We start from the raw sequence: 24034 nt of genomic DNA, 5'->3' as shown, positions 1-24034 counted from the left end.
TTGTATTTACTTGTGTGGACATTAACGATATTAATTGAAGATGTCGGGAAAACATTAGCTGTCTAAGATCTTTTAACGAAAACGCTGCCTAAAGTCTTTGAGATATAACAAAATAATATATTGGGGAATTATGTATCTTATATAGGTCTACAGAAAAGTCTGCGGTGGCATATGTCTATACCTTAAGGAAAACATACTATATCATACATTTTATAACTTTTAAAAATTGACATTCTTAAAGCGTTTATTGGAAAAATATTTATATAAATATGGTACTAAGTCTTATCAAAATTAATTACTTCGTTATTATTTAAAGCGGGTGTTTTGAAAGTTTAATAATTCTCAAAATTAAATAGGCTATTTTATATTTTTTGTAAAGAGCCTCTGCGAAGCTGGAGCTAGTACCTAGTTTATAATATTTATATATATATATGTTTCCTTAATTGTAGGTGTTGTGATATGGGATTTTTTAATAGGTAATTTTAGAGGAAACTCTTTATTTTAATAAATAAATGTATTGCAAAATAACTTGAGTGATGCGTTGCTAGAATTGCGTTGTGCTTTTATATTCATAACACGTGCATATTTTGTAAGACTTGATAATTACCGGTAACTTCATTTACTCGGAGTTGAAAATTTCGACAAAATATCTAAAACACCGCAACATTTTAACTGTTATAATACGTATATAACTATAATCGTAGAATTTCTTTGAATGAAATAACCCTTTGATAATAAAATGAGGGGTGACGTAATGTTATTGCTAATTTTAAATTATTTACCCCGCCTATTTTTAGTTTGAAACATTTTCTCAGGTCACTTTAGAATAACAAGGTTCGAAACGGTAAGGACAGCCTTTTATATTAGTTTACGTCGTTTCAAACATTATAACATTTTTATTTCGTCATATTCTAAGAAGCCATTTTTCTGTGGAGTCAAAAATGAATTTGAAGTCCGTGACGAAAATTTTTAACACGAAGAAAAAACATTTTGACCAGATTATATGGTAATATTTGACGTGTGAAATTTTAATGTCATAAATATATTGAATAAAGGTTTTTTTGCCTTTGTTCACCAAACAATACTGAGGTTATTAGTAATAAAATTTAGATTTATGGATTCTGTAATAGTGGAAGTATAGAGCAAAACAAATTTATTTAGATAAAAAATGTAATCTGCCTTCCGATTCACAATTTTTAACTATATACATGTAGTTTTAAACCTGATTATTATCTTTTACTTACTATTCCCTTGTTCTTATTAAAAAAGCTCGATTCATTCTAAATTAGTTAACAAAACAGTATTATAGTCCTCTCGTGTTACCAGTGATGTTTTTCAGATCACTAGTTATAAAGCACAGCGAGCTGCATAAATTGCGCCCGTTGTTTGATTACTCGACCTGGATGTACCTGGTTCCACATCACCGCCTCGACTCCACCCTCAGCCGGCCTAGTGGGTGCTGAAGTTTGTTTATTAAATTTAACTCCATTCTGAAATAGCTTTGTGATTGAAAATATATCATTTAACTATGGCAACGTCAAAACATTATTCAGTTAGAGCTTTGCCGTTTATTTTAGATTTAGACATAAATAATGTATTAAATCTATGAAAAACATTCGGTATATCGTTGAAGCAACTATAAAATCTACATCTTGTAGATTTATCTTGTTTAAAAGTCTGGGGACTCTTACGACCTTCCTTATTGTATCATGTTAAATAAATTTGTTGGATCTCTGTCCGAATTAATAACCATTATATCGGACCTCATAACCAAAGTCGTAATAAGATCTAAGACTTTCGTGAGTTTTATTCATTTTAATGAAACTAATATTTTTCGGATATACTACACGTGCTTTATTTTTGTAAAAAACTACATATTCCCGACGTTTCAGTTACTTTTCACCCACCGTGATCACGGGCAGACTAGATGTGAATCTCGTGATCACGGTTGCTGAAAGGTCCATGTTATTAGTTAATAATAATACCTTTTACGTACCTATCCTTTAACTTTTCTTTTTATCTTTCCTTCTTCAGTTTTTAATCAAAATAAGTATGTACATATTGTGCTACAATCTTAGCTAATGACAGAAAATGCTTTAACAACTGCGTCCTAAAACCGAAATTATTATTAACTCGCTAATGTTACAATTAAGATTCTTGAATAATTTTTTTATGGAAAATAAAAATTGTAATGATCTAATTAAAAGGAAAAATCCTGGTGTAAACTAAATATATAACGAAGCGATTATTGGAAGAACTACTTAAATATAAAATGAAAAATGTTGGTGTTGCATGTCATAAAGCGGCACGATAACAGTATTGGAACTAGCGTATTTTAGCTGACTCAGCATAAGTACTACAATGTGGTTATTATTTAGGTTGCTTTATGGGATTAACGAGCTGTTTCCAGATATATATTTTTTGGCCTACTTTAAGGATAGGTATATAAGGTCTCACTCACTCATTTGATATATTACCCAGTTACAAATACTGTTCACTCTATCTACTCCCCAATATTTTAAATAAATACTTATTTAAAATACTATTTTAAAAACTCCTGTAAATTTGGACATTCTTATCTTTATAGTCATTGGCTACCAATTTATCAAATATTTATTTGTCGGGCTTAAAAGCAACATGGTAAATCTATTTCAATATAATAACCCAGAATGAGATAAAAATTTAAATTGAACTGTTCCAAATAGTTCGGACAGTGATAAATCTTCTCGTAATCGGCTGCTTTCAGAGTTTAACAAGTATAAATAATAAGGTAATCTCGGCTGTCTGTGCGATCACTTAGACTTTAGGGCGATTAGAACGGACTAACCGGTAGAGCAATGTAGAAGTTTAGTAGATAATTGACACTGACAAGCAAACACAAAATTTACATAATAATTTCTCATTGCTATGTCGCATGTAAGGTATAAATTAATAAAACTTACATGTACTTAATGTATGTGGGTTAATACAGGTCTCCCCTAAATTAAAAACCAGAACTAAGTCAGAGATACTAATGTTACGAAAGCATCAATTGTAACTGTTCTAGGCCATGTAAGTTTTAATATGTATATTAATGTGTAATTTTGTAAAAATAATATTTTAAGGCATAATTAAATCTTTACCATTATTCAAATTGTTCAACAATAAATAGCTTCAGCCTGATATATATTATAATTTTAATTATATTACTAATTCAATACAGATAATCCGAAACTTACGTGATAGCTTTCAAAACAAAGAAAAGAAACAAATCTTGTAAACGTGCTTACAATTTTGGACTTTTTAATGCAAAGATAGAAGGAGCTAGGGTATAAAAAATGTATATTTCATCTTTCTCCCTCGTGAATAACAAGGTCGAGCGTTGAAACAATTCAAACTATAAATAATTTTATCCCTTTAACATAGAACAGCTTACAAAGTGAGGTAACATTTAAAATAATAACCTGCCTGTATACTTTATTTATGTTTTGACATTTATATTATCTATAGTAAAATAATATTATGACTATTTTTGCTATAAATAAAATAAAAACTTTTATGTTACTAAAAAAAATCTCGAATTATTCTAAAATAATTCTAATGAGGAAATTGAATAAATAATAGTATTTTTTTTTAATTTTTATGCTAATTTATGTACGTTGAAAACTTTGAAAGGTCTTAACCTCTATAAGTTATTCAATTTCGGGCTTATTAGTCCTAATAATCTTTTGTTTAATTGTAGACATGATTAATTAAGAATCGATTAAATCAAAAGCAGTGGGAAAACGTCTTTTCACTACTATTATTCAAATTTTAGGTCCACAAACGAACAACCGATCCAGCTGGCGGTGGGTGTCTATGTTCGTTTATAAATATCAATAAGTTTAGTTCCGACAGTGGAAAGGGGAGATCTGGGGGTTGCAAGACTTCATAGGTTCAACGAAGTTACAGCAGCTACCTCCTGTTACACTCTCATTGAAAAATTGCTACATAGTAGAATCGTATCGTAAAGTATCACAAATAGAAACTGTAGGCCATTGATAGATAGATTCTCTCGCCCTTTAATCTATCAGCAAAAGGGTTGGTAATTTATAATTTGCTTTAGAAAATGTTTCTTTTTAAAAAATAGGTAAAACAAATAAGAATAGAATAAATAATTTTAGATTCCATATAATGTCCTAATCCAATGCATACCCTGTTCTCACATACTAAGTCATATAAAAATATCGCATACTAGTGGAATTATTATCTAAATTCAAATCTAAATAAATTTATTTTTCTCTTTTGGTGCCCCAAAGACCACAGGATCTAGATACAGGTAATAAGACACCTCGTTTTGTATGTGTAGTAAAAAGCAGACAAGAGATCCTATTAAAAATATTCTATAAAATATATATTAGGGTGCTTATAGTAAAGTTAGTAAGGATGCTAAGCATCTCATAATATTTCCAATTACATTTTAATATTGATAAACCCCTGGATGTGTTCAATTTGAAGTTTAATGCAATTTTATTGCAGCTGATGAAATCGCTGACGCGTCTGAGGGTAATCTTGTTTTAAACGTACGTGAGAACGTAATAAATGTAATTTTCAATCTCTGAAAATCGAAACGATATTTGGATTAAAATTGATGACGTAAAACGTTTTTATAGTACTGTGAAATGATTAACACAACCCTGTGACCGTCTTGGTCACGCGTATAGTTTATAAAATAAATAAAATAATAATAAAAATATTATAATAATTTATTAAATTCCATTAAACTGATTCGTGTTTATAATGTTCTCGTTTCTGTGCTATCGAGATTATAATTAAACGAAACATTGGAGCGATGTCACGTTATTTGATCTTATCGCTTTATGAACCTGCTTTCATTAGAAGTGAAATAGAACACTTTGTTTTTCTTGATAACAATAAATACAGAAGTCAATCACAGAAATATTGTCTTTCAGATTAGTTATTTATTATTTAAATTCGGCTGAGGAATCTCAGCAGCTAATATTTTTGTTATATTTATCCTTATAGTTGGTATTTAGTTAAAGAATTTGATTTTTGAAACTGTTTTTAGAGGGTGTCGTATCTCATTTATATTCATTTGTTATTAAATTATGTATCGGCCTGTCTGTTATGTAAAATCAGTGTGTCTAATACATATCAAAACCGAACTATTTCTAATTAGCATGTTCTATGATATAAGGAAAGTTTTAATTAATACCAGTTGGCTTTCGCAGCTTCGCCGGCGGACACAAATGTTAGGACTAAAACAAACAATATGCCCATAACTTATCATTAATGTGATGTTTACAGTTATATAAGATATCTGTTTTTTATATATAAAACATCCATTGATAGGTTTATGTATTCTACACATTGATTTTTTATTAATAATTGTTAAGTTATTGAAAATCTATAGAAAGTTGCCATATTTAGAACAGAACTATATTGTCAAGAAAAACTACTAGCTTATAGCAAAAATAACCATAAAAGTTTTTTGATTAAAACAGCGTCGAAGATAAGTAAAGTATAAAGATAAATATTTCAAAAACCCACACAACCTTCCGCGGCGTTCCCTTAAATTTCATATTATAGGGAAAAAAATTACCTTTAATCAATAACGAAAACAAATTACAAGTTTTGGTCAATTCAATATTTTGCACCAATATAAATTGACCTAACGGTTAACCTTATCGTATCATAAAAAAAAATTATATTCAAACGAAATGCCTAGGTATTTATCGGAGGCATCACTCACGAGGAATGAAATGCAGAATTCAATTGATATCGTTAAGCAATGCAATACTGTAGAGCGCCAATGCACGATCTCATAAAATGATTCCAGAGTTTATTTAAAATCTAAACAGGATTTATAACTGAAGTTAATGTAAAATTAATAGATATTAAGAGGACCTTCAAAGCTTTTATTTTTACACTATATATATTTATACACTATATATGGATTTAATATTTTTATATCCCAATGTACTAGGATAAAGAAAAGTATTCAGTAGTTCATAGGAAATTAACGTATTATATGTAAGTGTATACTGCAGCCTGGGACCGTTACGGATACGACACTTATTGCGGATATTTCAATCACTAACAAATTCTACGGCGCATATCCATAAAGTAGAGATTTGACATAATCAAGATGCAATTAATTATTATTGTAGATAACAACCTAAAATATTATTTTTATAAAGCCTCATTAAAATAATAATATAATTTAAAATCAAATATTAAATACATATAAATGATTTAAACGGAAAAGAAAATATAAAATAATTATAAAAACATTGCACTAACATCTGTTTATCAATATAAAATTGGATTGACTAATGTTATATTTTTATGTTATAACGTAATCAATTTAGCAAAAAAAAAAACCAATAGTAATCATAAAAATGAGGTCACACATCACTATTGAATTCAATTATCTACATCGATATCAACATTGATATATTTCCCGCCACATTTATGTTTGCGAGCTTCCCTAAGAAAACACAGGTGAAGCATTTTGTCAATCATTACGGCGAGTGCGCGGGTCTGCGGTAGTGGGCAGGCGGCAAGCGGTAGGCGGCAGGCTAGCAGCAGTCGCTAGTCGGCAGTCGGGCGCTGGCGGCCATGCCAGCCTGTCTCGCGGCTTGTCAAGTGCCGCTCCTCACATGGCACTCGTAATACACGCTAAAGGCGTGACGCGGCTGACGTTTTGGTAATTAATATTGTTACTATATAATATATATCATAACAATATTAATCAATATCAATATAGCTTCAACTTTTATGGATTCTTTTTGTTGTTTATCTCAGACATAATTTCTAAATATAAAATATATTTCGCCATACTTACATTACTCAAAGACTATTACAATTACAGAATTAGTAGGTGTTCGAAAGCTCGGAAACAGTGAACCTTAATCCTTATAGATACCTTATTAATTATAGTTAGATAAATCGCCCTAATCTGCTTATGACAAGATGCCCGGGTTAACCGTTCAAAAACAACGGGTTAAAGTTACCTCAATTAGCACTAATGAGGTTTTCCTAACGTCATTGTTAATTTCCAGTCGGTGCTGAATGAGTCTGAAAATTTTAAAAAATTCAGCTTCTAAAACCGAAATTTTAACTGTACATTTTAATGACTTAGGTTTTTGTTGTGTTCATGATAAAACTAAATTTAACTTTGAAATAAAATGAATAACGACATTTTTGCAAAAGAATTTACTGTCCCGAGTAGAAAAATAATTCACGGTACCCTCTTGTTTTGCAGATATTGTGACGTTCTAGAAAATTAATATCATTATTAAAATATCAATCTCAGTTAGTTTTACCTTAATATTTTTAAGTGCTTAAACTGAAAATTAACAACATAAATTTCGAATACAATGGATTTGAGCTAAGAATATGATAGATGTACATGAAGTTAAACTGTTAACGACATTGAGGCTGCTCTAGTTTCGGCATGGCGGGTCCAATGCGACATTTGTCGTATCATCACGAGCCAGAACCACAATCCGCGAACTCGGTAAGTTCTGTATATGAGAATATAATCATCACTTCATCCAAGATCTGACTCAAGAATGTTGCCATATAATAAATACTTAATTTTTTTTGTCAGATTCCAACATTTAATATGTAAAAATCAGTCGTAGCGTAGCGTATTATACCTGAAATTACTGTTGATAAAATTCATGTGTGTTTTTTTAATATAAATTTAAATATATTAAAAATAAATACAATTTAATAGCTCAGCCTACGCTAAAAGACATTTTAAGCGAGTTGACAATTTTTGTGTCTACTGCTTATTCTAAAAATGTCATTATTACTCGTAAAAAAGTGACTTTTTAATATAAGTTTTACTCATACCACTTGGATCTTCTTTGCATTTTACCAATATGCCTAAGTAATTTATATCAAACTTTAGCTTTATTATGATTTTTTAAACAAGATTTGTTATTTCGTTTGTCTGTAATATGTATATTTACAATGAATTATATCTACGAATATACATATTTGTTATATTAAAAGAATAAATTTTGCACCAGCAATAAAAGTGAAGAATGCATTCATTTCTTTGTTGTCTTGTAGTTTTCTTAATGTAAATTAAACAACTTAACACTCTTTTATAATTTGTCATCTAGTCCGTTGGCGCTTATTTATTCATAATTCGCGAAAATTTAAATACTTTCTTCAGCAGCCATGAATGACAAAACAATTGAACGTTATAAAGTCTGTAACATTACATTATAAAATATCTTAACTCTATTGTTTATTGAATTAATTAAATGTAGTTGTCTTTTATTTCGATTTCAATTTAAAATTCATTCTGAATATACACTTAATTTAACAATTTAAGAATATAATTAATGTATATTATTTATATATTAACCTACTATCCAAATAAAAACAAAAATAACTGAGTTTTTATACAATAAAAATATGCAGATCTCTAGGAGTATAGCCTTCTCTAATAAATACTTTTTGTTAATATTCTATGAGACGGTGGTACTAAATCGGTATAGACACTTGATAGTAGAGAATTATGGATCAATGTGAAAAGTTATTTATTCAATGAAATATGTTTGTAATAACTTACTACAGATTGCAAAAAAAAAAAGTAATGTTACAACTTGATATTAGAGTAAATTTACTCAGTATGAATATAAGGTACCATAAGATTTTTAACGTCATTTTTAAAATAACTGGTATTAGATTTAACTGAACCTAAAATAATAAAATTATATATATGCTATCTGTTGATCTCTTGAATATGAAACCAAATCAGGTTTGACAGTTAAATTGAATTAAAAAATATTTTAATACCTTCTGTAAGCATCACCTTGGTAAAATTCTGGTCTAAATACATAAAGGTTTGTTTTAAGTGCCTAGCTGTCACCGAAATATGGATCAAGATTACATAAAGCTGAATTATAAAATTGAAAAGATGTTAATCCAATATAATTCTAAACATGAAAATAAAATATTATTTTAGTATTTGTAGGAAATAATATATAGTATTATGCTTCAGTTGAAATATAACGTACTACGAAATTGTAAACAGACTTCTCATAGTAGACGTTTCTTTCTCTGGCAATGTTGCATTTCGTTTCATGTACCCTCGCTGAAACCTATAACAATTTTGCCATGCAATTCCCTTTTGACAGTCAGTCAGCATGCAGCATGGAATTTTAATTGCGACTTCTATCGATTCCAATAAATTTTGTTGCTATTTCAGTTACTCAAAGCAACCGCTAAAGTTAAATGACTTTTCACCAAACTCAATTAAACCATATAAATTAGATCAAAATAAACAACTAAGTATTAATATTAATGTTATATACTTTGGATAAAACATAAAAAAAAGTATTAAACACGTTTATGATATATTTTTTGTACTGTAGAAAATATTTGAATGATATAGAAATGATGTACATTTTTATGTATTTATATATCAAATAATTTTCCTAAAATCTACGATATAATTAAATAATATAGCGAAGAAAAGGACACCTTTATAATATGACCGTAAAAATACAATTTCACGAGCGTGTTATAAAATCTACATAAAAATTTACAATCAGTTAAATAAATTATCATTGAAGCAAAATAAAATTGTAATATTTGGTACACATTGATGTTGGATTGTATTTTCAATGCTTCTGTCTGAATATTGGTTAACAATAATAATAATCAGTGATAAAATACAGACCTACATATATTACGCAATCATTAAACGGGATCCATATCATCTAAGGATATTGATGCAGTACTTTTATTGATATTTAAAACATAACTCCCTTTTTAGTTTTCAATTATATTTGAGTAATAATTATCAGTTCATAATATATATGGCACTGTATTTTTTTGTGTCGTGCTTTAAAAACATTTTTTTATGAAGTTCGTGTACACGGTTGTTGCAATTACGTGTTATAGAAAAAAAAAAAGAGCTCGTTCATGTACATTAAATGATTTAAACGAGTCAGCGGTTTATGAAGAGAATAATTTAAAACATTAATGGAAATAAAATATTTAAAGAGAAGGAAAACCGCTACTTTAATTGCTTTACACATAATGGCTATTATAGTCGATTGAATAAAATATAACGTCTGGGCTTGATTAAATATGTATTTTTGCATATCATTATATTGTCGGTTAAAATTTTATTCACCGAATGTCGAGTAAAAAATGTCGCAGTCACAGAGCAAATTGGATTCATAAAAAATGTTAGGTATAAAATTTAAGAGTTCCAGCAGTTTATTTAAAATATACCAAAACTGGGGAACGTTTTTAAAATAACTAAGTAAAAGAAATCAAATTCACATAAAGTAATTTATTGTATTTATTAAAACTAAATAAATAGTTGGAATTCTTGTACAGCAGCACATAAAAAAATATTAAATGCCATGAAACGCAAAAAACAATTACAATATTAATAGCATTTTTCGGTAAAACATTTAAATACACTGATTTACAATAAATAAGGCACCATATAGTTTACTTTCGTTTACTTCAACAACGTCATAATTTTCAAAAACAATTACACAATTTATATTTTCGTACGCATAAACGTAATATTTTTTTTTTCCGCAACGATAAAATTTGAACGACTTTATGTTTTATTGTAATCAAACCGAGTTTCTACTTGTGTGACGTGATCACGCCCACTTATGCTGAAATTTGCAAAATTATGATAATGCTTTCGGCACATGAACTTTATAATTATGACAACCACAGCTAACTTGACATCATTTCACGTCCGGGTAACGAGTTCAAATATTATGTTTCTTTGCAAGCTTAAAAACGTTTGTGATGCATTTATATATATTTTACAGCTAAAGTAAAAAAAAATACGTACAGTACAGTTAAACATATACTTTTACATTTTACACTTTTCACAAAACTTGATGAAATAAAATATCATTTAAAATTACCGACAAGACTAAAAAAAATATTTACTATTTCCTAAACGTATCCATTCCCCTTCTTTAAGTAATCACAAAATCAAAAATATAAATATATCAGTAATCTTGAAGAATTCAAACATTAAAATAATTTTTAAACAAATTATATCAAAATGACTTCTCTAGTTATTAAACTTCGTTTTCGTATAGGCTTTTAGTAATAAGATATATTATAGAGAGATCAATCAAATTCACATTCGATAGCAACATCCTTGAGAAGTTTATTTTTCCAGAAAAGAGATAAAGTTGGCGTAAGCACAGCAGAAACTTAAATCAGACTTGTTACCGAGGTTGGTTCTTAAGTTTTATTTCATAAAATAATATCGTAACGTATATCTTACCTTCATATTAAACAAACACTAATAAAAGTTGTGACCTTAAATTTTGAAAATAGCGTAAAAAGGGATAGATATTGTGTCTTTATTGGAAATTTTACTCAAATTTGTGTATTCGGGTGAGTGTCTAGTCTTCTTTGAAAAGGAAAATTTTCTTTTACGCTAAATACCTCAAAAATTGAGGTTGAATTCTTCTTCAGATTTTGCATAACGAACGTGAAATTAAGTCACTCCTAATTAACAAATTAAAGGTACTCTTTCCTTGGCTTCGTGTGGGGTGATAGGATCTATAATTGCACATCTTAACGACACACATGTATCGTTCAGTTACCTTTGAAACATATATTATTGAATTATATTCATTACTTTAGAAAACCGAAGTCTGGAAATCTTAGTCTAAAGCTACTTATAAAAATGAACAAAATATGATATATGTCATTTCAAGAAATAAAAAGTTAGAAAATTATTTAATGAATAAAATCAGATGATATTACAACTTTATTTTTGCATTCACAACATTACACAGTACACATTTTTATTGATAACCTTTTTCTTCAATTGAAAATGTTTTTACGATACGTCACCTTCTAGGACCATCCACAAGTCATAATAGACGATGTGAAAAATCGACAACCATATTTCCAAGGGCCTAGATAATATTTCTATTACTCTGGAAACGTATCCTTGCATTGACATAGATGGAACAGTTTTCAACAAAAAAGGCCATTTCCTTCAGAGAAATACTTGAGGACGCGATCTGGTGACACAGTGATAAATGAGGCTAGCAATCATAATTTAGTTTTTATTTTCGGTCCTTTATCTAATCGCCTATTGAAATAAAAACAAAAATTTCTTTAAATATACAAAAGTTTATTTTTAAAATTTATTTATCTTTACTAAAATATGAATGTAGAAAAAATATAAAAACTATATTTTATCTCACACTTCATATTCGCATTCGAAAATTAAGGGACATGAAGGTACCTCATATAAGCCTTTATCTAACTAAATATAAGATTTCACACAAATTAAACAATTCATATTAAACGTACGTTTTTTTTCTCTGAACTTTTCTTACGAAAAGATAAAATATAAGTAAATTATAATCAGTTACTCAGACATAAAACATACTTTCTATAAGAACTGAAGAAACAATAAACTCACGCATCTAAACAACTGTATTCATATTTTTTATATTTTTGCTCCCACAACAATAAAATTCTAAATAAGCTTTTACTTATTATGAAAATTTTCATGAAAATATATACAGAGTATATGACTTATAAAATTCTGCTTACAAGGTCCGAGATGACTATAAAAGAGGAAAAATTGTGATAAATTAGCACACGGCACTCAATTTACCGCAAGCTGAGGGTCGTCGGTACAAAAAGTTTAGAACATTCTAAAAATTAATTTGGTATACAGCCTACGATGTGCTTAGTCTGTATTCTAAACTCATGTTAAAGAGCTATATTTTTATACATAATATTTTCACATAATTTTCATCTTTCTTGATTATTTAATTATGAAGAAAGAATTTTCACACATCATTTTCTTTACGTTTTTTTTAATCTAATCCCATTCCTTTGCGTTCACATGTTTATTATAATGTAGCGTTAGCTTTTGGAATATTTAAGTTTTAATTAACACACAGAAATAAGTAATCGGGGTCAGTCGAGTTTCGCGCGTATGAAGCTAATTAATAAATGCGAGGTATAATTTGTGAGTAAAAACTGAATTTAAGAATCACAGAGCTTTAATACTACATTATTAATTTAAGCGACTAAATAAAACAGTACGAGTGCTTTGATTGTTATTTATAAAAAACATATATAATAACTTCAATGAAAACCTTAAGCGTAAATTTTTCAAAAATATGTCATGGACTTATAAATAATTTTAGTTAAAAATTTTGGTTAAGTTATCATAAAAAATGTAATATTATCACAGAATACCTACTTAACATTATCATATGTAGTATAATACTTGTTAAAACATTCATCAACACCGTCGTTTAATTACTTGTCTCTGAATTAAGATTAGATCTTCGGATTAAACAACAGACAATAAATATAAAGTTACAAGTAGTTCCTTAAAGCCAGTTCCTCCTAAGGCAGATCTAAAATAAAACAAATTTCGTCTAAGAAGTTTTCTCATTTAAGATCTTAATAGTTGTACTGGGTAAAAGTTCGGCAATGTATACTGGGCGAGTTTCTGTGAGAACGATTCCCAAAATAAAATGTCATCCTAAATCATGCTAGGGAAACTAATGTTATCTTAAATTTAGCTATTAGTCATCATTGTCGTTGAATTGAAAATGTACAATCAATAACTTATATTGAGTGTCACTTACACTTATACACTTGGTAATACACATATTTGAGTATTTAGTAATGTATAAATTTATTATTAAATAGATCCTGTGTATTTTATTGTAAATTGTGATTAAATTTTTCATTATATAAAAATAAACATGAAATTATAATAAAAGCTGTGCGTTGATCATCATCATCATCACTTAATTCATTGAAAATGTCCAATATCACTTACTAATTGCAATTTTTAAATTTGCGACAATGAAAACTGCAACTCCTATAAAGTTTTACAGACTCATAAATATATAAGAAAAAATGATGTTTTATTGCAAAACGTTATTTTTTTTATTATTCCATTTCATGTAGAAATACAATATAGTATAATAGTATATCATACAGCCCACCTAGTATTAGGGGTAAATTGAAATGCCCTTGGCAGAGCAGCCAAAGCTAAAATGGCGGTGCCAAAGGCTCGAAACAGAAACCGTGCCAGATTTTTATCCTTAATCATTTTTGTACGTGCTCCAGGGTTTTGTATATTTATATCAATGACTTAAATAAATATTCTACCTTACAGTTTTAAGGTGTCTATCATCAGAATGTCAGTATCAATTTTGGAATCTTTACTCTAATGAGCAGATTAAAATTACTATGTACACCAAGATATTCTATCCAATATTGATTTACGATTATAATAATCATTTTCTGAATATTAATATAAAATGAAAAACAAAATGGTAAAGATATTCTGTCCGATATTGATTTATTATAATAAGCATTTTCTGAATATTAATATAAAATGAAAAACAAAATGGTAATATTCTAAACGAATAATCTAGATTTAAGTTTCGATACATGGAAAAAAGGATGGAATTGGATTGTGTGTTCAAAAAATCACATCGCAATTAATTTTTATTTGTTATTTCAAACTATATAAAATATTTCTGATATAAAAATTTTAAAGACCGTAAAATAACGTAGAATATTCTTAGTTTTCAGAAAACAATTTTCATGTAGTTTTTTAAAAGGTCGGACAACGTTTTTGTAAATTATTTTTTATTTACTTTCAAGAACTCCAGTTATTAAAATCCAAAAATAAAAAACCTAGTTAATTTTCATACAGTGTTTACAATTATTTAGTACATATTATTTGATTTCATAAAATATTAATTGTTTGATTTTACATAGAGAAATAGCTATGCTTAGACGCTTAGAAGAGCTATCACAAAGCCCGATAAATTTTCATTGTTAGGAGGCCATTTGTAGTTAGCTAAGTTTCCCTTGTCCCATATTATGTTATTTGGAAAGTTTCAAATATGTAGGAACCGTATAAAACATTGAAATTGTGTGAATTAACCAGTTTTCGATATTAATAATTATTAAAAATACAATATCCTCTATATTGTATTTTTAATAATTATTAAGAAAATTCGTCTTGGGTTCAGGTTACAACTAATCTTTTATTAAGAAAACTGATGTTCAAGAAAATTATATAGAATGTATCATCAAGGTTAGATTTAATTACAATACTAGAAGTAATTATGATGACTGAACGTGCTACACGTTAGTGACTGCATTATATATAAACCATTTATCCAGCTGATTGCGGAAATCAACGTGCAACTGGCGCTGTTCCGTGACCTGCTTATCCACATCGGACAGCCACATGACTGTCCTGAACTCCGAGAACGTGTACGCAGACTGCGAAGAACCTGCGTGGAGGCAACCAAGCAAACCAGCCAGCTGGTCCTGCCAACCTGCAAAAAGTATGTATTTATTGTAATTTTTCAAACATGAAAAATTATCTGTTTTAATGTCAATAACTTTAAATGTAGCTTTTTATAAAAAATCTAATCTAATCTAATCTAATATATCTAATATAAAATCTAATATAAAAAGTTAAGGACTATTAAATAAATGTCTGAAAAATGCTGTGAAATAAAAGACGACAGAGTAAAAAACTAATCAATGGAAGTTTTATTTGTTTCTAGATTTAATATTAATTAATCCAGAAACAAATAAAACTTATATTTAAAAATGTATATTTAAAATTTACCTAAAAAAAATGTATTTAAATGGTGTTTATGTTGTCTTAATCCGTATATTTTCAGGGTGTGTATCTGCACAATTGTTGCACGAATACGCTTTGTCTGTTGTGTGCTAAAGTATAAAAGTCCCTTAATTGTTTTACAAAAAAAAAACGCTTTTTAATTTATTTTTTTATTAGTAAAACCTAATATAAGCTTAACATCGGTTGCGAGTAACTCATTTATGAATCCTTATAAATAATAAAAAGTCGCTATATGAATGAAAAACGTTAATCATGTTGTAAGTCGAGTGAACATGAATCTACAAACAACAAATTTTTTATGCGAGAATGCTATCATTTTTAATTTTTAATGACGATTTCGGTTCAGGGAAATGTCACGTTATAAAATATTTATATATGTCATCCTTTTGAAATAAACAAACACAGCTGGCATTGAGCAATAAAATAATAATGACAATAACAAATAAACATGTAGGCTAAATATAATAGGCTTCACAACTCAGGTAAATGAGAACATTGGAAGCATTCGTGAAGCGGTCCGGATAGATTAATGTTATTCCAAAACAATACAAATGGAATTATTAAACACTATTCGTTAAACATGTCATTCAGCTTAATTTATCATTACAATGTTCTGTTTAAAACATAACAGTTTAAAGTTCACCAAAATCATTTTAATTTCTGTTATAAACGTATTAAAGTTATGAGACGTGCATGGAATTCGCTCCAGTGTTTTAAGTTAATCTTCGATCTTCTTTATTTTGGAGATTCACGATATAATTGCCTACTTTCTATTATATTGTGATGTCGAAATAATATTTTTTTTTTCATTCAATGATTTTCCAGTACTTTTATATTTTAAATAATGCCTTGTTTTTCTTTTCTATTTTAATTAGAAAATAAATCAAACATTTGTAAGAAACAAATATACTCCGATAGTATTCGTGGTTAAGTTGCTATTAAATGTTAGTAAATACAAGAATTCGTAACATTGTCAAATATGTGATCGCCAAAGTGTATAATTAGAGTAATAATGGGACTCGAGACCAATATAGTCATAATATATTCCAAGGTTTTGTTAAATGCGCATTAATTTGAATTTAAAAAGGCTTGTTTTTCTTTGATCTTCATATAACAAAGATTGAATCACTGCGGTAAAAGCATTTTAGTAATTCACATAAAAAAGGTAGATAAACTGCTCTAATAGCTTATTTCGAGTTAAGTTTAACAATCACTTACCAAAACTGAGCCAACTGGTCAAGTGAATAAAACCTTTATATTCACAAATTCTAAAGAAATGAAACAATTGAGTTTTCATAGTAATATAATCTACTTAAAAACTAATTTCATTAACACTGCAGTAATGTTGAAGAAATTGAACTTTTCTCATTAGAGCTATCTTTTAAATGCTTGTTTGTAACAATGTATAAAGAAGTTATAAGACAGCATTGTTAAGAAGAGAATAGAAATCGCTAAGAAGTAAATGAAGGTGGGAATTAACGAACCTCCGAAATCGGAGAGCGCACTAAAGTTTATAGGCGGAAAACTCGACAGCTTGATTGATTAACATTCGCATTTTGTCATAGATATTTTTATATTTTCTCTTTCTTTCTAAACATCACGTCTTACTTTATTTCTACAATAAAGAATAGAGATATTTGCCTAATGTAAAATATATGACGCATATTTTGATTTAAAATATTAATAAATATAGCCGGAAATTCATAAAAACATTTCAATATTGTAGTATTGTTGGACTAAAACAAACTTATTCCACAGATCAACAAGTGAAGGCTGCTCAGATCAACCTCAGCTGGTTCTCCTCTACTTCATGTCACAACTACTTCTCCGTGAACTCGCTAAATGCCACCGCCTAGTGCAACTTGTACCTATGGACATGACGTCATATTATGGTACGAATATCAATTTCATTTCTATTCCAGTTGCTAAAACTAAGCTAATGGATTTTTTTATGAAAGAGCTTTTTAGATGCACGTGTAACATAAACCCATTTAGAAATATTAATTTGCAATACTTAAATAATCTGCTAACAATTATTCTTTTCAAAAACAATGCCGTCTTTAAACTTCAGTCTGTTTATTTTCTTAATTCATCACAAAACTCAGTTCAATACTGAGAAGTTGTTCTTTATTATTAGAAAAAACACATTTCATCGGAGGACAGAAAGATCAATGAGCGGTGAAATAAGTGGATTTAAATTTAATTTATTGAAGCTAATAATGACAAAAATACTTTCGTTTTAATACATATAAAAATATTTCTTTTCTTTATTGATTTTTTATATATTATATAAGAATATTTATAGTAATCCCATGACTGTCTTGTTGTTTTATTAGTAGATTGCAAAAAAAAATATTGTAATTATTTTGGCATCCAAGCACATCACTTTCATTTTTTTCATAACCAATAGCTCCTCATGAATTTTCGGAATTCATTAAAAACATCTTACATGAACTAAGATTTCCAACCAACATTCAATACTTGGAATATGAATTACGGTTTTATTTCTCCGAGGGTAACAGAGCAGCATTGTTGCTTTGTTTTCCAAAAAATGAATATGGGACATTTTTTATCTCTCTCGCCACTCAACTGTCAAACCGGATACGAATACCTATTTCACTATTTTTAAATATGTATAATAAATAAATTGAGGACAATTGATATAATTTCAATTAATTCAAGATTATTAAAAGAATAAGAATTATTATCAGAATTATGATCAAAGAGATTATAAAATATTTTAAACATTTTATAATAGAAACAATTCTAAACTAAATATTTTAATAGAATAAATAAATTTGTTTGTTGTTGTTTGCATTGTATCCTGGAGTTAGCGATTAACCGTAATTTAAATATATTTTTTATGTATTTCGAGTGCACTTGATACTTGTTCACTTAAATAAGCCGAAAGTCTTGTAAGTTTCTTTCAATTGATTGAAAATTAAAATGTAACTAAATATAGCTTGTGTAAATATAAGATTATTAAACTTTTAACTTTAGTTCAACAGTAAAATTTTAATTAAAAGGTATCATAAGAAATTTTTATAATTTACTTTCCCAAAAAACAATGTGGAAAAGTTCTAGGTTTTGCTTAAGTATTCCTAATATAGTTAATTTGCCGACTCAATACATTAAATTCTTTTAGAAAATCGCGCTGGCCCTTCGAATTTTGGGAACGTCATTAGTCAGATTTTGCTGTGCAAACAAATCACTCCAGACTTCAACCAAGAAGAGCTTTGCAGCATCGCTAAAGACACACAGGATATAAACAGAATCGTCAGCGACATCCAGGAATATCTACCACAACATGAAAATCTTAACCATTTAGGTATACAATTTTTACATAACAGTTTATACTTTTATTATTCTAATAATAGATTATACACAACTTGCACATAACATAAAAAATCTATTTACCCTTATATACATTCAATAGCTATGACTATATGGCATGGCATAATATAATTGACTTTTGATTGTATGTATACAGAAGTATATAAATTCTTATTTATATAGTTTCTTATGTATATAGTATATATATAAATAAATTCTTTTAAAGATTCCCAGGAATATTATAATATTATAATAAATTCTTCTCGCTCATATTCGCTTTTCGAATATTACGAATAAACTACATCGGAATAAGAATACAATATTCTTTTATTTCAGCTCCTCGCACACATATTTACATATTATTCTGATACTTCGATTATTTTACGAAAGGAAATGTATAAATATAAGCAGCGATGTATTTTCCAGAGCTGTATTACATAAATATTAGATTGCCATAAGTATGATATATTCTTATTCATACGAAATAAACTGAAAAATGTACAAAAAAATAACAAGATATAACTTTTGTCACGAAAGCAATTGCTATTATTTCTTTCCTTATTCCGGAGTACATTTCTTAATTCACTGTTATCAAAAATAATATAGAACTAAAAAAATAGACTTCCTTAATTCTAGAAGCAACAAATATAAATTGTATATTGTTTAAAAACTTGAGATGAAAAAACAAAAATTTCTGTCGCATGTAACTCCATATGACAATAGTTTACTTTACAGGTAGATTGTAGCTTCAGTTCTTAGAATGATAGAAAATATTGGTCTTGAATACAAAATCTAGTTGTTCACTTAATGATTGTATTACAGAAACCAACGTAGCACTAAAGGGAGATGACACAAATGGTCTATGGCGAAACAAGCGGAGAGGATCTCTCTACAAAGGCATGGGCGTTCTCTGCTGTATGTCGCGCCCCAACTACCTTTGAGGGTGACGTGAATCGCCAACAAGGCGAAACACAGATTAAAACATATGAAAAGACTTTTAAATCAAAACACCAGTGAAACAATAAAAAAACTCCAAGTGTTCATAAACTGTAAGTGAACGCGATATTAATATAAAGTAAATTTAGTAATATATTATATGAATTGTAGAAATGAAAGGGTCCATTAGATTGCTATTGGCTAGGAAGAAACCGTGAGAAATGTATTATGCTAATTCAATTAAAATATCAAAGTACCTATATGTATGTAAGACGCAATATACTTATTTTAAAAGACATATTGTGAAATGCCTGGAGTGGGAACAATTGCTCTTAAGTAAATAGACTTTACCTACGTTCGGCAGAGAACAAAAATTTAGTTTCAAATTAGTTGTTAGTCTCGGTATCGGTAGCATAAGTATAGTTATTATTTAACACACTAAAATTCTAACATTATCTTCGATTTTGATCTATAAAATTTATAACATAATAATTATAACAATAATTTTATTCTGTAAGTGTTGTCACGTCTGGTTATTGGTTTTACTACTTTAGCCAAACTTCTACATGATCTTGCCAGGAAATATACGATTTGGTTTGAAAGAAATACATAATAACAAAGGTAAATTAACATTAATTAAACAGCATTTAGTATGTAAGTCTCATATTTTATTAATTTTCGACTACATTTACACCATCACAGACTTTGACTATTCTTCAATATAATTGTTAATTTTTAAATAATTTTTACCACTTTAATTAAATATCAAAAAAAAATATTCAGAAATATATTTCAAGTAATATTTCTCTCGTCTTCCAATGCCAAATTTAATAATTTGTTATGATCTCGTTAGTTATAAGTAAAACCTTTTTAATTATCAAATGTCAAATAGACTACCAATCCAATTTACCCAACAATAAACTTTTAAATTCAAGCAAACTCAGTTCAAAAACAAAACAATACACTGTTTAGTTAAAACCACTCTAACTGCTTTAATTCAACTTAAAGAATGCCTCGTATTGAACATCCTGTATTTATTAGCACAGACATAAAATACTTTATATAAATAAAAATCAAAGACTGTACGAAGTTCTTATACATCCTAACGCTCTCATTTAATTATAATCTTGATCTGTAACGTTGATTAAAATAAAATTTATCTTCACTTACGGATCTGTCTCGATTTCGACTCGTTATAATAAAATAGAATAAGATTTTGTTTCTATGAAACGATCAAATATATTATGAAAATATTTATGTGATGTTCGTAAAATTGATTTGTTTAGTATTTATATTATACCGAGAATATTATATTATAATATTTATATTATACCAAAAATATTATTCCAACTATCGCTAGTATTAAGAACATTTCCTTCATCTGTAAGATATTTAGCATTTAATGTCGGGCCTAGTCAGATTTATGAAATTATGGCATAGAATATTTAGTCAATTATCTTTTAGATCCCAGAATATTTATTGGTTGTAAGGGTTTGTCACTATAATATTATTATAATTCTTATAATTCAGATAGCTTCTAATAGCTGCGGATTAGATCATTCACATATTTTATAAGGAAATATTTTAAAATATTCAATATATTCACGAAAATGTAAAATTATTACTAATATAATATTATAATATTTTAACTAAAAAATGCTATTTATTCATAAAAAGATACAGAATAAAAGCTGCTTTATATAGATTAGATTACACAGTAGTTAGATTCCGGTGGGGAATATTTGATATTGCACCATTCACCTAGTCTCACGACGTTTGTTTACGACTTTCATTGCATACGTCTAGTCAACATTTTTATTAAATTATTAGACTTGATTTATATATTACCTAATTATAATACAGGAGTAACTATACTTATTTACATATATTGACACACTTATTAAAGTGATGACTGTGATATACTCTTAAATAAATAGAAAATAAAAATTAGCAAAACACGAACATAGTTTTATTTTAATCCTGTTCGATATTTCTTCAACTCTAGAAAGCTTCCCCATTCAAATTTGTATAGATGCAAAAGGGCTCCGAAAACTTGGGGAAATTAAAAACTGGAGAACTTTTACTTCGAGGAATCGGAAATGTAGGACAGCTGATGCAACAATACACAACACTACTATTTGTGAACAAAAAAATCTGCTTGAGTGATTGCCGTTATGGTGGGTTATCACATAGTCTAAACAAAAAAGCAATCTAATGAACACGTAATACATAAGTTGATGTGAAAAAAAAGCCTGAATTACATAATTTTTTTATTTAAATTCTATAATAGTCAAAAAATTATGTTTTAGACATTAAATATTAAACAGAAACTGAATAATTATTCCCTTTCATACACATCTCCCCTGTGTCGTACATAAGGTATGCCTGTGCGTCCCCTTGCACCAGAATACTCGCTTCTAGAACGCTTGGGTTTATGTTCATGCTCCAATGAATCTTTCGGAATGAATTCTGTGAAAAATTACTATGACTATCTCTTAACTTATTATATGTTACAGTGGAATTAATTATTTCTAAGCGCCTTTAAACAAGGGAAATTATAATTAGTATTGAAATTCTTAAATCGTCTCCATTTTTCAATACCAAATTGTGTAAAATTAGAATGAAATTATAATATAGTATCAAGTAAATGATTATCTTTTTAATTAATGTTCCTAAATATTAATTCCAAAATTTCAATTTAATTACATCTGTGTTACGATTCTGCTTTATAGGCTTAGCTTTACGTTACACGAACTCGAAAGGTACTTACGGTTTGACAATGAATTAGATTTCTTACTTTCATTGGATTCTCTAATCCTTCTCCGGTTGTCTCCTAATAGAAATCCTTTGTAACGCGGTCTCTTAAGACTGTCCATCGTAGGCGGATTATTGTTAATATTAAATTTTGTCAACATAGAAGATAGTCTTAAATTTCGAAATAGATTAAAATAAATATGATTAGAAAATATAACTCAAACATTATTTTCACATATACAATTTAATGAAATAAAACAATTTTAAATCTTGTTATTAAAATTAACTCACAATTTGCTTATATCCCTAACATCTGTCTTTCCCAGATTAGCATCTGGATCGAGGACTAAGTAAATCTTAGAATAGTCGGTAAGGTCGTTATTGCTGACGTCTTTATACAAATTGTTAGCGCCGTTTCCTCTTTTCAATAGATAATTTGGTTTCCTTTTCATTGGCGGATAATTTAGCAACGTTGATTTAACTGAGATGTATTTATTTGGGACCTCCAAAGAATTTGCCTGTATAGCATCATTTTGTGCATCATAGTTCCGATTATCTTCTCCATTAAATTGTATCTCATTGTTATAACTCAGAATATTTTTATCCGTATATTCGTGAAGTTTCTCATGTTTTATGGGAAAATTTTGCGATCTCTTATCATAATTGTAACGATGATGCATTTTATTATTATTATTTAAATTTCGATCTATATCAGGATTGATGAACCAATTAATGGCATCATTAAAATTATTTTTAAGTTGTAGTCCTATTGAATGTGAAATAATTGCTACAACTATTCCTACAATATATAGACTTATATAATTATGGAGAATTGAAAACGGTCAAAAAATTTATATAAGTAAATGTTACCAATACTTACCGACAGTAGAAAGTACAAGTGTAGACATTACTAAAGTTGCCAAACTATAACAATATATTCAGGAGCACTAAATTCTTATCGAAATTAATACACAGTTTTCACGCTCATTTTCAGTTTCATTTCCCTTATCAGGTTTCTGAAAATTCATTGCTTTATAAGCTGTTAATATTTTATGCCGCAATGAACACTGGTGTTATTAATTTGTCACGTGAACTCTGCACCCAAAGGACCATGGCAGAAAGTTGTGGTACAAACATTTTGTATGAATAAAAAATGTTTCAAATACTAGAGTGAGGTTTTTTGCTCACTATGAAACGAATGGACGGATTTGAATAACTAGAAAAATAAATTATGACCTGAAAGTATAATAAAAGAGCTTCCAGATTATGTTGATTCAAACGGACTCAGGTCCATAAACCGGGTTATAAATAATAGCATCGCTGTAATTATATTGAGTGTAGTATAAAAAACCA

At 28.3% G+C, this 24034-nt stretch overlaps 2 protein-coding genes across 3 annotated transcripts; one reads left to right on the top strand and one right to left on the bottom strand.

The window, feature by feature from the left end:
- Positions 1-7270: 7270 nt before the first annotated feature.
- LOC116779204 (uncharacterized) lies at positions 7271-22074 on the top strand. Its single transcript, XM_032673403.2, has 5 exons — positions 7271-7501; positions 15187-15353; positions 17417-17550; positions 18804-18986; positions 19814-22074. Exons 1-5 carry the CDS (start codon positions 7439-7441, stop codon positions 19930-19932), a joined length of 666 nt encoding a protein of 221 aa, XP_032529294.1. The 5' UTR covers positions 7271-7438; the 3' UTR covers positions 19933-22074.
- Positions 22075-22180: 106 nt separating this feature from the next.
- Positions 22181-23674, bottom strand: LOC116779272 (asparagine-rich protein-like). Of its 2 annotated transcripts, none has more exons than XM_032673543.2 (4): positions 23562-23674; positions 22973-23480; positions 22725-22852; positions 22181-22396 (listed from the first exon to the last, which is right to left on the bottom strand). In XM_032673543.2, the coding sequence occupies exons 1-4, from the start codon at positions 23587-23589 to the stop codon at positions 22266-22268; spliced, it is 795 nt and encodes a 264-aa protein (XP_032529434.2). In that variant the 5' UTR covers positions 23590-23674; the 3' UTR covers positions 22181-22265. The 2 variants fall into 2 exon arrangements, with proteins under 2 accessions (XP_032529434.2, XP_032529433.2); XM_032673542.2 differs by having other exon boundaries at positions 22698-22852; positions 23562-23672.
- Between the last annotated feature and the right edge of the window lie 360 nt (positions 23675-24034).

This window comes from Danaus plexippus, chromosome 6 (genome assembly GCF_018135715.1).
Source record: "Danaus plexippus chromosome 6, MEX_DaPlex, whole genome shotgun sequence".
NCBI lineage: Eukaryota > Metazoa > Arthropoda > Insecta > Lepidoptera > Nymphalidae > Danaus > Danaus plexippus.
The sequence above is the reverse complement of the archived record's forward strand: the minus strand, read 5'-3'. Positions and strand labels throughout refer to the sequence as shown.